General features: G+C 58.9%; 1 protein-coding gene across 11 annotated transcripts; it reads left to right on the top strand.

Annotated features, from left to right (window-relative positions):
- Window positions 1–15: 15 nt before the first annotated feature.
- Window positions 16–12,744, top strand: GUCD1 (guanylyl cyclase domain containing 1). 11 transcript variants are annotated; one of them, XM_081253104.1, is made up of 6 exons: window positions 16–189; window positions 5,197–5,281; window positions 6,133–6,298; window positions 7,479–7,570; window positions 9,579–9,691; window positions 10,369–12,744. In XM_081253104.1, the coding sequence occupies exons 1-6, from the start codon at window positions 84–86 to the stop codon at window positions 10,458–10,460; spliced, it is 654 nt and encodes a 217-aa protein (XP_081109230.1). In that variant the 5' UTR covers window positions 16–83; the 3' UTR covers window positions 10,461–12,744. The 11 variants fall into 11 exon arrangements, with proteins under 11 accessions (XP_081109230.1, XP_081109229.1, XP_081109225.1 ...); XM_081253103.1 differs by having other exon boundaries at window positions 10,366–12,744; XM_081253099.1 differs by having other exon boundaries at window positions 9,450–9,691.
- The last annotated feature ends 3,365 nt before the right edge of the window (window positions 12,745–16,109 follow it).

The following is a 16,109-nucleotide window of genomic DNA, read 5'->3' as shown; positions in this document are numbered from 1 at the left end:
TCTCGCCTCCGCTTTCTCCTCACCCCGCCGGCTGGGAAACTTGGGCTCTGGTACAATAGTTCCGGGCCCGGAAGAGAGGACTGATGACCGGACCCAGGTGCCGCCGGAAACATCGACCCTCGGGCCGGCAAGGGCAGACGGGGGTCGCGTTTCCAAGCATCCCACACCAGCGACGGGCTGGACGGCAAGGTGGGCATGGGGGGCGAGAGGCGGTGGGGCCGTGGGTCAAGACCTGCCCTCACAATCTAACCTTGAGAACCCGGCAGCGCCAGGTAAGGGGCGCCCTGAGCGAGGCGAGTATCCCACCATACGGATAGGGAAACAGGGACGGGCGGAGCGGGGGCGGCCCGTGACCTTCCCTCCAGGGGGTCGGAGTGGGGCTTGGTCTCCCGGAGCCCCGCGCTCTGCCTCGGCCCGAGGCTGGCGGAGGAGCTGGCCGGGCCGAGGCGGAGCTTGCACGGGGAAGAGCCTCTGGGGAGCCCGCGTTTGCGGAACGCCCGGGCCTGGGCGGAGCTTCCGGGGAGCCGGGCGGGGAAGGGGTGCGAGGCCCGGGAGGCCAGGGGCGGGGCTCCCGGGAGCCGGGACCGCTAGCGACCGGACGAGCTGAGATCCCGAGCCCGGGGGCCTGGAGGCGTAGGAGTCGGGGCGGGGCGGGCCGCGGCCTGGAAGGGCCGGGGCGGGGCTTGGGGCGGCCAGCCGCTGCCTCCCCTTCACCCCAGCGCGCTGGTGCTGGCGGTGGCTGCCCAGGATCCCGGCGCGCACGGGTCCCGCTCCAGCCCCAGTCAAAGCCGAAGCTGCAGCCGGCTCCGGGCCGGGGCCATGGGAGCCCCCCGCCGCCCGCGTCATGAGGACGGAGGCGGAGGCAGCGGGGCCGCCGCTCGAACCCGGTCAGTGCTCCTCGAGGGCTCAGCTCTCACCCCGGGGAACAGGGGGGACCCCGCCCTAGTGCGGGGCAGGGTCCGGCCGCGCGACCTTGGGCTGACGGCCGCCGCGGCCCGGGCTGTAGAGCTTTGAGCGAAACCTGGCCAGGTGTGCACTCCGCCTTGGCCACCCCACCGCCAGCCCCGGTTAGTTGGGGTTTCCTGATACTCCCTGGGCTAGGACCCCAGGCAGCTCTGATTGCGGTCATGGTGGGAGGGTCCCCGTTGAGAGTTAGGAGCGGCACCTTCCCCAGAAACGAAAAGTCCTCCTGGGGCTTGGAAGATCCTGTCCCCTCGGGTAGTTAAGGCCTAGAAGGGCTGGGAACTGGCTGGGAGTACAGAGCAATGGGGGAGGGCCTTCCCCTGGCCTTCCAGACCCAGCTACAGTTCTTCACTCTCTAGTTCCTCTGCCCCAGGTGGCCTGAGTTCCTTTGGGGCGGAAACAGACTGACCCGTTCAGTGCGGTGGTTGCTTTTCTAAGTGGGGGAGGGGGAAAGCAGTGATTCCTGCTCTGCTTAAGGCACAGGGTTGATGAGAAAGAGAAAGGGCTGGTAAACTCCAAAGTGAAGTGCCAACACACTGGAGAGGTCAGGAGCACAGGAGACCCCAACCCTAAGGCATTAGTGGGACACTGTGATTACAGCAAGGAGTAGAGCCCGGGGCTACCCTGGGATTTGCCTGCCTACTCCTCCAGGTACCTAACTCTGTGATCTTGGATCAGACACTTGCCTTTCCTGAGCCTCTGTGGAGTAGTGACTCACGTTTACAGGGAGCTTTCTGTGGGCAGGCACTATGCTAAGTTGTTTACGTGCAGAGCCTCGTTAATGCTCATAATGACAAAGTCGGTTACCAATGTTATTTACACTTTTGCAGATGAGCAGACTGAGGCCGAGAGGGGTTAAGTATTCAGGGCCAGTGAGCTGCCTTCCTTCCTTGGCGACAGCTGCCAACTGAAGCCAGGCCAGGACCTTCCAGGCAGACCCTAGCTCTCAGGTGGGACAGTCCCTTGGCTCCAGGCATCAACATCTGGCAGCAGCTTTGGGCTTGGAAGGCCTCGCCTACTCTTATCACAGAGATACAGGAGTATCTCTGGGTCCCTGTTGGCTGACCCGCTTGTGCCAGGATTCGGGATGGCCACGTGGGGACGTTTAGCCACACTGGGGGTGGGGTAAGGATAAAAGAGTTAGAGAGCAGGGCAAGAAGAGAAGGGGCAGCAGAGTTCCCGAGGGCCCTAGAGAGCCGCCGACCTCTGCGACGTTTACAGCTGGGCATAGGGGAGGCACAGGAAGAGTCAAAGCCTGGCCAAAGATGGCCCAGCTAGCCAGTGTCAGAGTCCAGGCCACGGAGCAAGGAGGGAGCTGTGAACAGAGGGGCACAGTCTGGAAGCCTGGGGGAAAGGGGAGTATTGTGGTGACACGTAGGCCTGGGTATCTCGAGGGATAAGGCCTTTTTGAAAAAAACCGCCTTCCATTCGCGATTCAAGCATGTCTGTGTGCCAGCTGTGGTCTGAGGGTTGGGAGGAGGCAAATGTTGTCTGCCTGCCACTGAGGAATTCTCAGTCTGTCCAGTGGGGAAGTTACACACCACCTCCAATCCTCCATATAGAGGGCCTCAGGGAGGGAAAGAGACCAGAGCATTTGGATGGGAGACCACCTTTCGGACTAAGGGATATGCAAGAGCAAAGGCTGGGGAGTAAACAGCCCATGTAGAGAAAAACAGAAAGGCAGTTTAAAGCCACAATGAGGGGTTCTTGAAGAGGGAGGCACCCACCACAAGGGGACAGCACACTGCATAGGCTTCTCTCTCCACTCAGCTCGTTGGGGGATTACTTTAGGATGTGAACACCTGGAGGGCAGGGCTTGGTCTCAGTTACCTGTCACGTCCCCAGAGCCTGGCACACAGTGGTGCTTAATGAGTTCGTTTTTTTTTTCCAGCAAAGGTTTGAGTTACTACTAAGCATCAGACATTAAGCACTGGGAATAACAGTGAACAAGATTAGCACATTCTCTGCCCTTAGGAAGCTTACAGCCTAGTGGGGAGACAGGATAGCTTTATTTTATTTTTCTTGTTTTTGTTACTTTTGCTAAGTACTGTGAAGGAAACAGGGAAATACTGTGAAGAAGAGCCCCTTCTCCCAAAGGTACAGTCAGAAAACGCCTCTCATGGGAGGAGACTTTAAGCTGGGACCTAAATGACAAAAAGGGGAAGACTTGAGTACTGAGGGTAAGAGAGTTCCAGAGCTGCACATATAAAGGTCCTGGGGTGAGGGCCAAAGTGAACGAGTGGGGCAGGCCTTACAGGCCTTAGCAAGAGATAAGAATGTTATTCTAAGAGCAATGGGAGACTGGAAGGTATCCCTCCAGCTGCTGTGTACAGAAACAGGAGAGGGGCTGGGGGTAGAAATTGGGGCAGAGGACAGGCAGAAGTCAGGCAGGATGGAGCCCTGGGGGCTGAATCCATGGCAGTGGGTGGAGGGGAATATCAGAAGGCCTCTAGTCATGGCCTGGGTTCCTTTTAGAGCCTCCAGGGGTCGGGGAAGGAGGGAGCAAAGCCTGAGCCTGCCTGGTCTCAGTGTGCCTGGCCCCAGCTGGATGGAAGTCAGGGCTCACGGCAGCGCCTGTGAAGGGCTTCGCACACATTCTTGCCCCAAGTGCCCACAGCACCCTGTGGGCTGGCGTCTGTGAGAAAGGAGCAGGCACCGAGAGGCCATGTGACTCAGCCAGCTGGTGGCCTGCACTCACCTGTGCCATCCTGCCTTCCAAGGGCCCCGCTGGTGAGGCATAGGAGAGAGGACAGTACAGTGCAGCAAAGGAGCAGTCACGGGTCCCTGCCTCCTGGGAATGCGTGACAGCCCAGCAGGGCACAGATGAGCTCGGTGCGGGGGTCTCCTCCTGTGAGCCAAAGCATGAACTCTGGCCCGGCAGAGTGCAGATTAGGGAAGGGGCACGGCCAGCCTGGGATCAGGGAAGGCCCCAAAAGTGCCGGCATCTGAGCCAGGCCTTGAGAGCCGGGGAGTGTTTAGACATGGGGAGTAGGAGCTTGGGACCCACTCCAGACAAGAGGCTGCCTGGACAAGACCAGCAGGTTGAAAGGCCAGGACAGACTCCAGGATTCATGGGTGGCCCTCCTGGTTGGTGCACGCAGTGGAGGCCAGGGCAGCTCTGCACAGACCAGTCGTGGGTTCAGGAGAGTCCCCTGGAGACCCCTGAGGCAGGGAAACCACATGGGCTGAAAGGGCGTCCTAAGTGAACAGAGTGCTCACAGCCCGAGAGAAATCCTTCCAGTTCTTTAGACTCTAAGCTCTGTCCAGATTCACAGGATCCCAGGGCAGAAGGGTCCTGCAAGCCGCGTGCCAGCTTGCCTGCTGCAGCCCTGCCTGGCGCCCCCTGGCTCTCCTCTGTAAGGCACACCCCGCCCCCCCCACTTCCCCTATCCTGGCCCTTTGTTTTTCTCCTACGCTGCTTGTTTTTGCTGTCCACCAGGGCAGGGACCTGTCTGTGTCACTCACAACCATCTCTGGTTCACATGCCAGGCACTTACTGGGCTCTTGGGAATTATTTGTTGATTGAACAACTGAATCAGACCAAAGTCCCTACTTTAGAGATGGCCAGACTCTGTCCAGCATGAGGGAGTCAGTGGCCTAGCCCACAGCCGGCCACTGGCAGAGCCGGGGCTGGAATGCCGGAATGCCTAGGTCGGGCCCTTTCTGCTCCGCCCAGGGTAGCGTTCCACATGCAGACACGTGACAGTCCCCTCCTTGTAGCCCTGGGGGCTGTGGAGTCAGGGGCCTCAGGAATTCAGACATGAATATCTGCTGAGTGCCTCCCGGCTGCCGCCCTGTCCCTGCCTCCTCGGAGTGCCCACCACAGAGAGGGCTCTGGAGAGGGGCCTGTGGGGCTGGGAATGCACGGAGTGGGGCGCCAGGCACAACAGGGGTCATCATGGAGAAGTGACGTCTGAGGACAGGAGTTAGCTAGTGAGGATATACGGGGAGGCAAGGAAGCAGAGGGTGCTGGAGCAGCAGCCATGAAGGCCTTGTCCTGGGAGGTATGGGAGCCAGCCCACTGGAGGGTTTTGTGTAGGGCTGGCCTGCTCTGACTGGCATTTCGGGGAGATCACTGCCGTGGTGAGGAGAATGGATTGGGGGGGCCTTTTGTAAGGCTGTGCACTGGTCCCTGAATGGCCCCTGCAGGATCTGGGCAGCAGCTGATTATGGTGGGAGTGGCAGTGGTGGGCCCTACACCAGGGTCTGTGACCTCCGTGTGTTTCCATGCAGGGGACTTTGTGCAGCTGCCCGTGCCCATTATCCAGCAGCTCTACCACTGGGACTGCGGCCTGGCCTGCTCCAGGATGGTGCTGCGGTGAGTGGGCAGGCCTTAGCCCTCCCAGTCCACAGCACCTGCTCTTGCCGGGGGGGCACACAGGGAGAGACCTGGGTGGGATTCATCGTCCATGTGGCTCTCCTCTGTTGGGGCTTGTGGGAGGCCCAGCTTCCATCCAGGCTCCATCCCACCTGCAAAAGCAAGTAACGGTGGACCAGGCCTTCCAGGTCTGCGTCCTGAGAATGCCAGGGCTCTGGAATGGCCAGGAAGTCCCAGGTGCCTGGGCCTGGCCCACAGAGTGACCCCATGATTGAGATGTGGTGTCCTCCCCACTCCTGGCCTTGGACTCTTGGGAGACTGAGTCACTAGGGAGCTGACCGCTGAGCTGAGGCTGCGTGAATATCACAAGAACCTTGACCACTGGGGCACGGAGGGACCACAGCCATCTGCTTGTCACAGAGTTTTCAGGCAGCAGCCTAGAACTCCAGGGCAGCCTCTCCCTTACCCATTTTACCTCCTGGAATTCCAGGCAAGATAGGGTTCAAGAAAAGGATTCTGTGCCTAAAACTTAGAAAACCACTGATGTGATCCAAGCACTTAGATGGTCCTAGAGACGAAGCTGGCGAGGCCAGAGAGGATGGCAAGACTTGACCAGAGTCACAGCCAGCAAGAGAGGTCAGACGCAGAATCCAGGCCCTGGACTCCGTGGCCAGCGCAGTGCCCCCAGCAGCCTCGGGTTGTGCCTGGCAGTGTGTGGGCAGGACGTAGGAGTTCATGACAAAGGACAGAGCCTTCCGGGGGCGCAGGAGCTCAGACAGTGGCTGGCAGGCCCTCGGGTAGAGGGTGACCCGGGTCAGCTTCCCTGACTTCAACAGCCCATCTGCCCACAGCTACCTGGGCCAGCTGGACGACAGTGAGTTCGAAAGTGCCCTGCAGGAGCTGCGACTGACCAGGAGCATCTGGACCATCGACCTGGCCTACCTGATGCGCCACTTTGGCGTGAGGCATCGCTTCTGCACCCAGACCCTGGGCGTGGACAAGGGCTACAAGAACCAGGTGAGCGCCGGCCACTGGCCTTCACCAGATGTGGTGATCAGAAGAGGGTGTGGTCCAGACCTGGACACCCAGGTGAGCACGCAGTGTGCAGAGACCGGGGAACCGAGGCAGACACGCTATGGGCAGGACTTGTGAGCTGTCGGAACAGATGACCTTGGGTCCAGCTGCTCAGAGGACCCCAGTGGCAAGCCGGGTCCCTCCTGACACCCCCACCACAAACACCCACCGCCTGCCTTCGACAGCACCTGACGATGCACAGAGGAGCGTCTGGGTGACGTTCCTGTGTCCTTCCCTGTGTCCCAGCATGAGCCGGGCCAGGCCTCAGAGCACACACTGTCCTCCTCCGCCATCATTCACCGATTTTCTTCCTTCTCATGGGGACAGCTGGCTCCAAGTTGGGTCATTGGTGTTCTGGAAGAAAAACCAATATACTGTCTTTCGTTTCTTTTATTTTTCTTTTTAAAAAGAATGCCAGCATAGCCTTGCCCATACCCCAGTGCATTTTCCCACCCTGCACAGCTGGAGCTGGTCTCACCTGCCTCCCGCAGGGTGGATCACGGCCCACACTCCAAACTTTGGCAGAGCAGAGTCACTACCGGTCTCGCTGGCAAGAGGGTTGTCGCACGGTGGCCAGTGCCCGTCAACCTAACTCTCCTCTGAACCTCCTAGACCAGGGGAAGAAGGCTCACGGATCTGGCTTGGTCAGTGTGGCCGCGAGGCAGAGGAAAGGGCCTAAGAGCAGGGTCTTCTCTGCCTCCCCCACAGGGGCTCTGGCCCCCTTAAGACCCCTGCACCAAACAAAGATTGTTCCTCGCTAACATATACTGACTGAGCCGAGTGGTGGCTAGATATCCAGGGGCCTCAGCCGGCCCGTTTGCTCATTCACTCCAGAGTCCTGCCCATCGGGGTACACAAGCCCAGGGGTGGCTAACCTTCCACAGGGTGCCAGCCTGAGCCTGCTGCCCACCCATCTCCTGAGCATCCTCCTCATTCTCTGTGTGGTCCTGCACTCCCGGCCAGCTGCCCTGCCCGCTCGGGACAGACACAGCCTTCCACCCAGGCATGCTGCCTGTGCTGTCCCCCTGCAGGCTGGGCTCCTCTGCTAACTCCAGAAGGTGCTGTTTACTTCATCCAAGTGGGGTGAGGGCAGTGGCCTCTCCAGCTGCCCTTCTCTCTTCAGTCCTTCTACAGGAAGCACTTCGATACAGAGGAGACCCGGGTGAACCAGCTGTTCGCACAAGCGAAGGCCTGCAAGGTGCTGGTGGAGAAGTGGTGAGTCCACCCCACCCCTGCCCTTCCTTGTGCACCTGCTCACCCACAGTCTTGCAGGCTGGGGGGAGGCCTCAGGAAAGGCTGGGGAGTCAGGCAGAACTGGGGTTTTCTACCCAGGTGGCCCTGGGCACTGACTGACTTGCCCCCCCTCCCCAGGCCGTAGTTTTTCCATCCATGAAATAGGGACAAGTGGGGCTACATGACCTACTATACACAAAACTCTGGCCTGGGGTAGATCCTGAGTGGGGGATGGAGGGACAGGTGAGCAAGACAGACTCTAGCTAGCCCTCGGGCTGCTCACAGAATGGTGGCATGGGACAGAGCACAGGGACCCTAATAAAGGGGTGACGGCCTGGGGAACATGCTGGCACGGTGATGGAGGGTGACAGGGACAGCCCAGGGTGACACTGTCTAGGGAGGCCTGGCTGCCAGATCTCCCCATGGGCTGCTTGACCTTACGTGGATCCCCCTTCTCAATCTACACATGGGGGCAGGACTCAGGAGACACCGCGAACGACTTGCCCCGATGCAAGCCATTTCTTTCCCTGGGCTCCCTGTAGGTAATGCGCCCAGGCCTGCTGGCTCAGACCTGGGCTGGGCCCCCCAGACCTCTCTTGGGTCTCCCATTTCCCCCAGATTTCTGTTTTCATTGTAACGTAACCTAGGCACACGAAAGCCCACTGGGAAACAGGGAAAATGTCTCCACACATCCCTGGGCCCCGTGAGCACATGTTGGAGGGAGAGGCAGCCGATGTGTGCTTAGTGGCACTTGACAGGTGCTGCCTTGTTGAGTGGAGAGCTGGGGCTGTCCCCGTCCGCCAGGTGAGGAAACTGATGGGGAAAACAGTGTGAGTCACCACGGCCACCCCAACTCAGCCGTGCTGTGACTCGAACCTGGGACTTGCACCCCCGGGGTCCCATGGAGTCTGCTCTTTTCCTTCCAGCCCAGCCCCTGCTTTTCCCGGTCGCTGAAATCCCACTCTGGTACATACCGTTGGCAACTCAGCCAGCTGTTTCATTTCAAAGACCAAATGGAAAAATAGCATGTTTCCCTGGGCCAAGGCAACAGACCGGACAGTCCTGTGACTCAGCCTGGCTGGAGTTGGGCCAGGCCATGAGGTGCTAATGTGTGCTCCTGAGGAGCTTGTAAGGACGGAGGGCCCAGAGTGGGTGAGCGTCCCCCCGTGAAGATGTTAGGGCCCCAGGCGTAGAGGACCCTTGCAGCCCTTCTCCCCTCTGGGTCTTACTTGGACTTGCTTCCTTCTGGGGGCATTGGAGGGGGGCCGTGCCTAAGAGTCTGGAGCAGCTGGCTGAACTGGGGGTTCCCCTCAATGTGCTGCTGACCAGTCCTTCCTGGGCAGCCCCTTCTGCCACGAGGAGCCTTAGAGAAAAAGAAAAATAACCCTTTCAGAGAAGCACTTGCTTTTGAAACTGGTGAAGTCGTGCTTGGCTCAGATTTTGGGAAGCAAATTAAACCAACAGTTTACATTAATCACGCATCATTTAGGGTAAAAGACCAAGGCGGGGGGTGCTTGTACAAAAGAATTCACTAACCAGGTCAAGAGGTGGGGTGCTACTCCAGTGGCGCTTGATGGGGATCTGTCTGGAGCTGAACTGTCACCCTGTGAAGGGCCTGATGGGGCCAGCTTGTCCTGGGCACACTCAGAGCCCTCCAACCCTGGTCCCATGCTTGGCCCCCATCTGAGCCTGGGCCACCGTAACAAAGCAGGACATTCCCACCTGCGAGGAGCTCAGGGCAGACACGAGCCATGTCCCCAAGCTTTGTGACACAGGACAGGACAGTGGTCCAAGTGGGGGTCCACTTGAGAGACGGGGAATGGGGCCCAGCGGCGCCAGCTGACCCTCCTCCTGCCCACAGCACAGTGAGCGTGCAGGACATCCAGGCCCACCTGGCACAGGGCCACGTGGCCATCGTGCTGGTGAACTCAGGGGTGCTGCACTGCGACCTCTGCTCCAGCCCCGTCAAGTACTGCTGCTTTGCCCCCAGTGGCCACCGCTGCTTTTGCCGCACCCCCGACTACCAGGGCCATTTCATCGTGCTGCGTGGCTACAACCGGGCCACTGGCTGCATCTTCTACAACAACCCGGCCTATGCTGACCGTAAGTGTGGCAGGCGGGAACACTGGGCGGGGCGGCCCCTGGCCCCCACGACTCCTCCCATTCAACCTGGTGTGGCCAAGACCTACCTCAGTGCCTTCTCCCCAGAGCACCTCCTCCCCCTGGACTCCCTCATCCTTGCCACCCCTCTGGCCATGCAGGAAACCAGCCACAACTTGGGGCTGTGCTAGCCTCCACGCCCCTGTCATCACAGGCCAGCCCTCTCCCCCTCACACTGTGCCAGCCCCCTGCCACCTCCTGGGGCCCACCCTGCTGTCTCAGCTGCACGGGCCACAGTTTCCACATCCCCCAGGCCAGCCCTCCGAGGACAGCCAGCACACTTGTCAGAAAGGAAAGTCTGCCCAGCCCCGGCCCCAGCCCTGGCTCCAGAACCCCCCAGGGCTCCCGTGGCCCTGGGGATGGGGAAGGACCACCCTGACTCACACAGACTTGTCCCGTGCGACCTCGCGCGTGTTTCTTCCCCTCTCTGGGCCTCACTTTCTCCATCTGCTGAACTGGGGAAAGGTCAGAGAACAAGCTCACAAAGGCTGCAATAGGCAAGGAGGGCTTCCCGAGCAGTGAGGGGCAGCCAGGCATGTGGGACGTGGCTTCCCTGGGCGCTAGTCAGGCAGGTGCTCGCCTCACCCGCTGACCCTGCTCTGCCCCTCGTGCCCCAGCAGGAATGTGCAGCACCAGCATCAGTAACTTCGAGGAGGCCAGAACCAGCTACGGCACGGACGAGGACATCCTCTTTGTCTACTTGGACAGCTGACAGCAGGAGCCTGGTGTGCCCAGGCCCTTGGACCCCACCCTGCCCTGCCCCAGCTGGGCCCACTCAGGAGGCCCTGGCCCAGGCCTGGGGCTGCCAGGGCTCAGATGTGGAACTGTGGCTCTGGCTCATGTGACCAAGCCCCAGGGAGTTCTAGGAGGCTGAGTCCCACCTGCTTAATCCACCAGCGCTGAGCCGTCATGCCACTTACCCTGCACTCCTGCTGGTTGCTGGGTCGTCCCCGGATCATCTGAGTGGAGCCTCCCCCAGGACCCCGAGGCTGACTCCAGCTGTGCTCAGGGGACATCCACCCCTACGGGTGCCCTTGTTGCCTGTGAGCCAGACCCAGGGCAGAGGGAGAAGCCTGAGCCCATCTCCCCACAGACCTGGTGACTGAGCCCTGAGAGAGATGTTGCTTGTCTGTTTGTTTGGAGACTGTGTAGCTGGCCTGGGCCCCCGGGGCTGGGACTGCTCCAGCCTTGCAGGGACCTGGAAGTACCGCAGACGCCCCTGGGCCCTTTGGTGGATGCCGCCGCCCCCTCCCACCTCCCAGTGGGACCAGTTCCTGCAGCTGATTGCAAGGCTTCTGGCCCCTGGGGAGGGCTGGACCTCAGGCAGAAAGGACTCTGAGGCCCCTGCGGCCCTCCAGGTACTCCATCTCCTTGGGGTGGAAACCTGGGCTGCAGGTGGGACCCTGGCTCCTGCTGGCCAGCAGTGCTCACAATGCCTGACCCCAAGGGCCAGGAATAGCTGCCTGGGCCCCAAAGATGCTCACACCCGCAAGGCTTCCTGACTAGGCAGGCAGCGGGACTTGCGTCTGAGGGCAGGGAGCCCCAAGTTTCGCAGGGTTGGTTGCTGGGGCCCTGGGCCTGCGTGGCTGATCAGTGGCTGGGTGGAGGGTGGGTACTGTGACCCTCCACCACCCACCCTGGTGTTCACATCAGGACCTTTTGCACAGAACTTTGGGTCTCTTCTGTTTGACAGGAGGGGTGTTGCCTACCCAGGATCACACAGCACGGCACCATAGCATGGACTAGAGCTGTTTTCTTTTTCTTTTTTCTTTTTTTTGAGAAGGGGAGGGTGGTGTTTTTGAGATTTAAGTTTTCACTTTATGGGGGTGAGACTCAACCTCAAGTAAGACAATAATAGTGAGATTGTAGGTACTTTGGAACCACTGACACCTCTCTTCACAGGACAGGTAAGCCAGCCCAAGTTCTCTTTCAGAGGGGCCTCTCACCATACGGACAGAATCTGGGCCAGGAGAGTGGTGGAGCTGGGTCTTGAACCTGGGTCTGCACCTGAAAAATAAGGACAATGGATCATTCCCAAAGGGGCTGGGGACACCCACGCCTCGGGTTGCCTCTGGCTAGTGGGGTAGGGATGTCTCAACAGCCACACCGCTGCGGCACCCTGCATCTTGGTCTTCCGGTGCCCAAGGCATGAGCCCCTCCCTCAGACTGCCGACCATGGCCATGCTCCGCGTCTGCCCCTACGGAGCCGTGGCTACTCTGGGGGGCAGGGGTGGGCTCTGCTGACAAGGGCTGTCAGACCACCTAACCACATTGTTCCTCAACACCAGACGGCCTTGACCAAGAGGGAGGCGTTGTTGGTTGGGTAGCCACCCTGGGTTTCAGAGACTAGTGCTGCCTGCAGACTGGCCTCGTGTCCATTGCCTTAATGCTCGGTGGCCCAGGATCCCAGGGAGCACTGTCCCACGCCCAGGAGTACCATGCATGGTGGCTTTGGGTTTGGGTGTCCTCAGGAGGGGTCCGGGTAACACTGGTGAGGACAGATGTGTCAAGGGAAACAGAGGAAGTGAAGCTTTCAGGATGGCTGCCTGTGAGTGAGGCTGGCACGGAGAGCAGCCTCCACAAAGAGAGGTCACGGCACCTCTGTCCATCAGAGACACTCAACCCCTGGGCTTGGAGGAGGGCTTCTCAGGGCAAGCGCAGATTAGAGGTCACCTGTCTGGAAGATTCACAAGAGCCGCCTGCCCCTGGGGTGGTGCCACCTGCCTGGGGAGGGTCATGGAGGCAGGACGCAAACCTCATTGTGTCGTGTTCCCGCACAAATCATGAAAATGGGGCTGGAGACAGAGCCCAGACGGCAGGAACTCTGCCTACAGCACGTGGCACCACAACCCCCTGGTCACACACGGGGCCACGCTGGACTGTTGGCTCTGTTCAGCCACCTGGGGACAAAAGGGATCTTTTGCATTACAGAGATTTTATACATATATTTTGTTTGTAATGAGCCATTCTCAGTAAACATAATCCTCACTGCGAAATGAGTGATTCTTGTCTTGTCCTCGGGTTCTCAGCACCAGTGCACAGGAACCCGAGCCCTCGACCTGCCACAGCAGGTTTAGCTGGGACTGGAATAGCTTCCTGCTTCTCAGGCTTGCATCCCTTCCAGGGCCTGTGGAGGTGCAGACAAGCGGTGCTGGAGGTGGAAGAGCCTCAGAGCTCAGCTCGACCTTGACCATGGGTCTTGGAGAGGGCCTGGATGATGCATAGCTGTGGGCAGGAGGAGGACCCGGGAGGGTGGGGGAGGAGTGGGGGGACAGTGGGGCCCACAGGAGGGCATGGGGGGTGCAGAGGGCAGGACTACAGCCCTCCCTGCACCCTGAACCCTTTTCTGGTGGCTGCTGGACTCCTGGCATTTTGCTTGATAAGAATCTACAGAAAGGACTTCCCTGGTGGCACAGTGGTTAAGAATCCGCCTGCCAATGCAGGGGACACGGGTTCGATCCCTGGTCCAGGAGGATCCCACATACTGCGGAACAACTAAGCCTGTGTGCCACAACTACTGAGCCCACGTGCCTAGAGCCCGTGCTCCTCAACAAGAGAAGCTACCGCAATGAGAAGCCCGCGCACCGCAACGAAGAGTAGCCCCTGCTTGCCGCAACTAGAGAAAGCCCGCGTGCAGCAACGAAGACCCAATGCAGCCAAAAATTTAAAAATTAAATAAATAAATAAATAAATAAATGTTTTTTAAAAAATCTACAGAAAAAGGAAGTGTTTGGAAATCCTGCATTATCTGGCATCCTCAGACCTGCCCCAGGTCCTACAGAGAGCTGATGGAGCTGGAGCCTGTAGGTCCTGGTCTCCAACCGGTGCTCTCATGCTGCCTGACTGCTGCTCGACCCCTCCCCAAGCCCCACATTGTGGAGACAGAGGTCTCTAAACTGGAGAACAGCCCTCTGGACACAGCTTCAGTCAGGGAGCTGACCACCTGAGGTCAGTGTGCCCAGCTAGTGTGCCAGGCAGCAGGGCAGGTGTCCTATGAGTGTAGCCAATAGCATGTGAGCCCTGGCAGGGAGCGCACCCCTCTGCACTTGAGCATGAGCCCTGCCCACCGGGGGGAAGGAGCCCATCCTGACTGGACATATCATGGGTCGGGACAGGCATGGGAGAGATTGGTTTGGGGCCTCTGAGTGGCCCCTGAATACAATTATGGAAGGAAAATGACAGAACGAGGGAGGCATTGAAGCAGGAGGTACCAAAGGGGGGGCGGGGCATGGTGAGTCCTGGGTGGAGTACGTTGCCCAGAGCACGTGGGGAGCGCATAGTGGGGGAACAGGCTGAGGACTCCTGGGAAGGGCCCCACTGGGAGCCAAGGGGCCAGACAAAGCAGAGGTTTGGGTGCAGGTAAGCTGGCGCCTTTTGCCCAGGGTTGCTCATGGGGTTACCTGAGGGTCTCTCAAGCTGTTGGGCAGGGTTGCAATCGCCTCAAGGCTGGACTGGGGCTGAAGCATCTGCTCCCAAGCTCACTCATAGGGCTGCTGATCACAGGCTGCCTGGGCATCCTCATGACATGACAGGAGGTAATAAGAGGGAGGGAGGGAAGGAGGGGGGGAGAGAGCAAGAGCACGAGAGCATGAGAGCAAGCGTGAACGCCAGGAGGCAAGGATCACTAGAGGTCCCATAGACCAGAGCTAGGAACGTTCTGGAGACCATCCTCTCTAGCGTGTCCTGAGTCATGCCCTTCAGAATACTAGTGGTGAGAAGTTCTATATGATGGGGTGCCCTGGTCAGATCAGCTTGGCAAACACTGCATGCTGCAGCTCCTGCCCAGAGATTTAGGATGTGCAGAAAAGACTCTATAATCCTGCGGCAGGGGGACCCCATTCATTTAGGATTTCCCCAAACTGTTTTGCCACAGAGTTTGTTTCTGTGGAACACTGGTATTCTGTGAAACATGCCCATCCTTGGGTAACCACTGGTCTAGTCCACTGGGGAGACTGCAGCCCAGAGAGGGGAGCGACTGGCCCGAGGTAATCGTTCAAAGAGTTATGGACAGAGCTTGACCCAAACCCATCATTGCTGCTTTCCCAATCCTTGGTCCAGGTCACGGTCAGAAGCAACCCAGTGGCCCTGCAGGAGTGAGCTGTGCCAGCAGAGCCAGGAAGTGAACTCTGAGTTCTGGAGCCAGAGCTGGGCTGCACTGGCCCCAGGGGGCCTGTCTCCAGGTAGGGAGCCTGGCGTGTGGCCCCAACGCTCTGGAGGAGCACAGATCCTGCTCTCCTCTGACTCACCTCCGTCCAACCTGCCCCAGCTGCAGTATCCAGGGACCCACATCGTGGATTTCCCCTGGCCTGAGGGACACCTCAGCTTTACCTGAAAAAACTGGCAGCTGATCCTCCAGGGGGAACTTACATCCCCAACTCCTTCTACCAAAGCAAAGCCACTGGTTCTATGGTGACCTCAAGTTCCCCCAAATGCCTGGGTCTTATTCACCAATGGGTCGACTAAGCTGAAATCCAGTGGTGTCCACTGGCTGCTCTGCTGTTTACCCTCAGCAGCACGGCCCAGAACCAGAAATGGACGTGAGTCCTCTGCTCAGTAGCAAGAATTCCAGGCCATTCTCATGCACTAGGCCAATCCTCCACTTGGTAAACCCTGATGTGTTTTTACTGGCTCTTGGGCTGTTGTTGGGTCTGCCACCCCGCAAACTTCAAACTATCTAGATCACTCATGTGGATGCCCAAGCCTGTTCTCTGATGCAACCAACTGGGATAAGGCTGGTGATTGCACCCCTGTGCCACCTGACTGCCACCTGGATTCATCACTGGGCTGGGTATGACAACACACCCACCACCTTGGACCTGGCACAAAGGAAAAGTGGTTTCTGATGCGGAGGCCACCACTGCATGCCAGAGCTGTGATTCCTGCCAAGGGCTGGCCCATTTCTCTTGCAGGGAAGGAGGTCACCTTGCCCAGGGTGTGGCCCCGGGCGGCACATCTCTGACTCCATCATACCTCCCACCTGCTCTTGGGGCTATTCATGGTTACTCATCACGGTTGACACTTTTTAGGGTTATGGAGTTGCTGTTCCATTCCAATCAGCCAACTCTAGGCACACTGTTGTGGCCCTTGAAACTAATCTGTGTGGTGTTTTTGGCTTTGGGGGCCATTTGCAGTCTGACAAGGTGTACCTTTCATCACAAAAGCTAATCAACAATGAGCAGAAGTCAAGATATTCAGTGGGCCCTCCACACTCCCTGCCATCCATCCACAGGCATCTGGAATCATTCAACACTGGAATGCCTCCTCAAAATCACCACAAAAAGGTTTCTGGCTCTACTTCCCTCACTGCCTCCTGGTCCACACACTTTTGTAAAGCATTTTGGTCATTGAATGCACCTGTCCC

Source organism: Mesoplodon bidens, assembly GCF_964165515.1.
Source record: "Mesoplodon bidens genome assembly, chromosome: 13".
NCBI lineage: Eukaryota > Metazoa > Chordata > Mammalia > Artiodactyla > Ziphiidae > Mesoplodon > Mesoplodon bidens.
This window is presented reverse-complemented; position numbering and strand designations above follow the sequence as displayed.

Bases quoted from the DNA above. Each gene is read 5' to 3' on its own strand.
- GUCD1 (XM_081253096.1), top strand. From the start codon at position 84: ATGACCGGACCCAGGTGCCGCCGGAAACATCGACCCTCGGGCCGGCAA. The intron at 6,299-7,478 runs GTGAGCGCCGGC...TTCTCTCTTCAG, and splicing joins ACAAGGGCTACAAGAACCAG to TCCTTCTACAGGAAGCACTT. The intron at 7,571-9,449 runs GTGAGTCCACCC...TCCTGCCCACAG, and splicing joins AAGGTGCTGGTGGAGAAGTG to CACAGTGAGCGTGCAGGACA.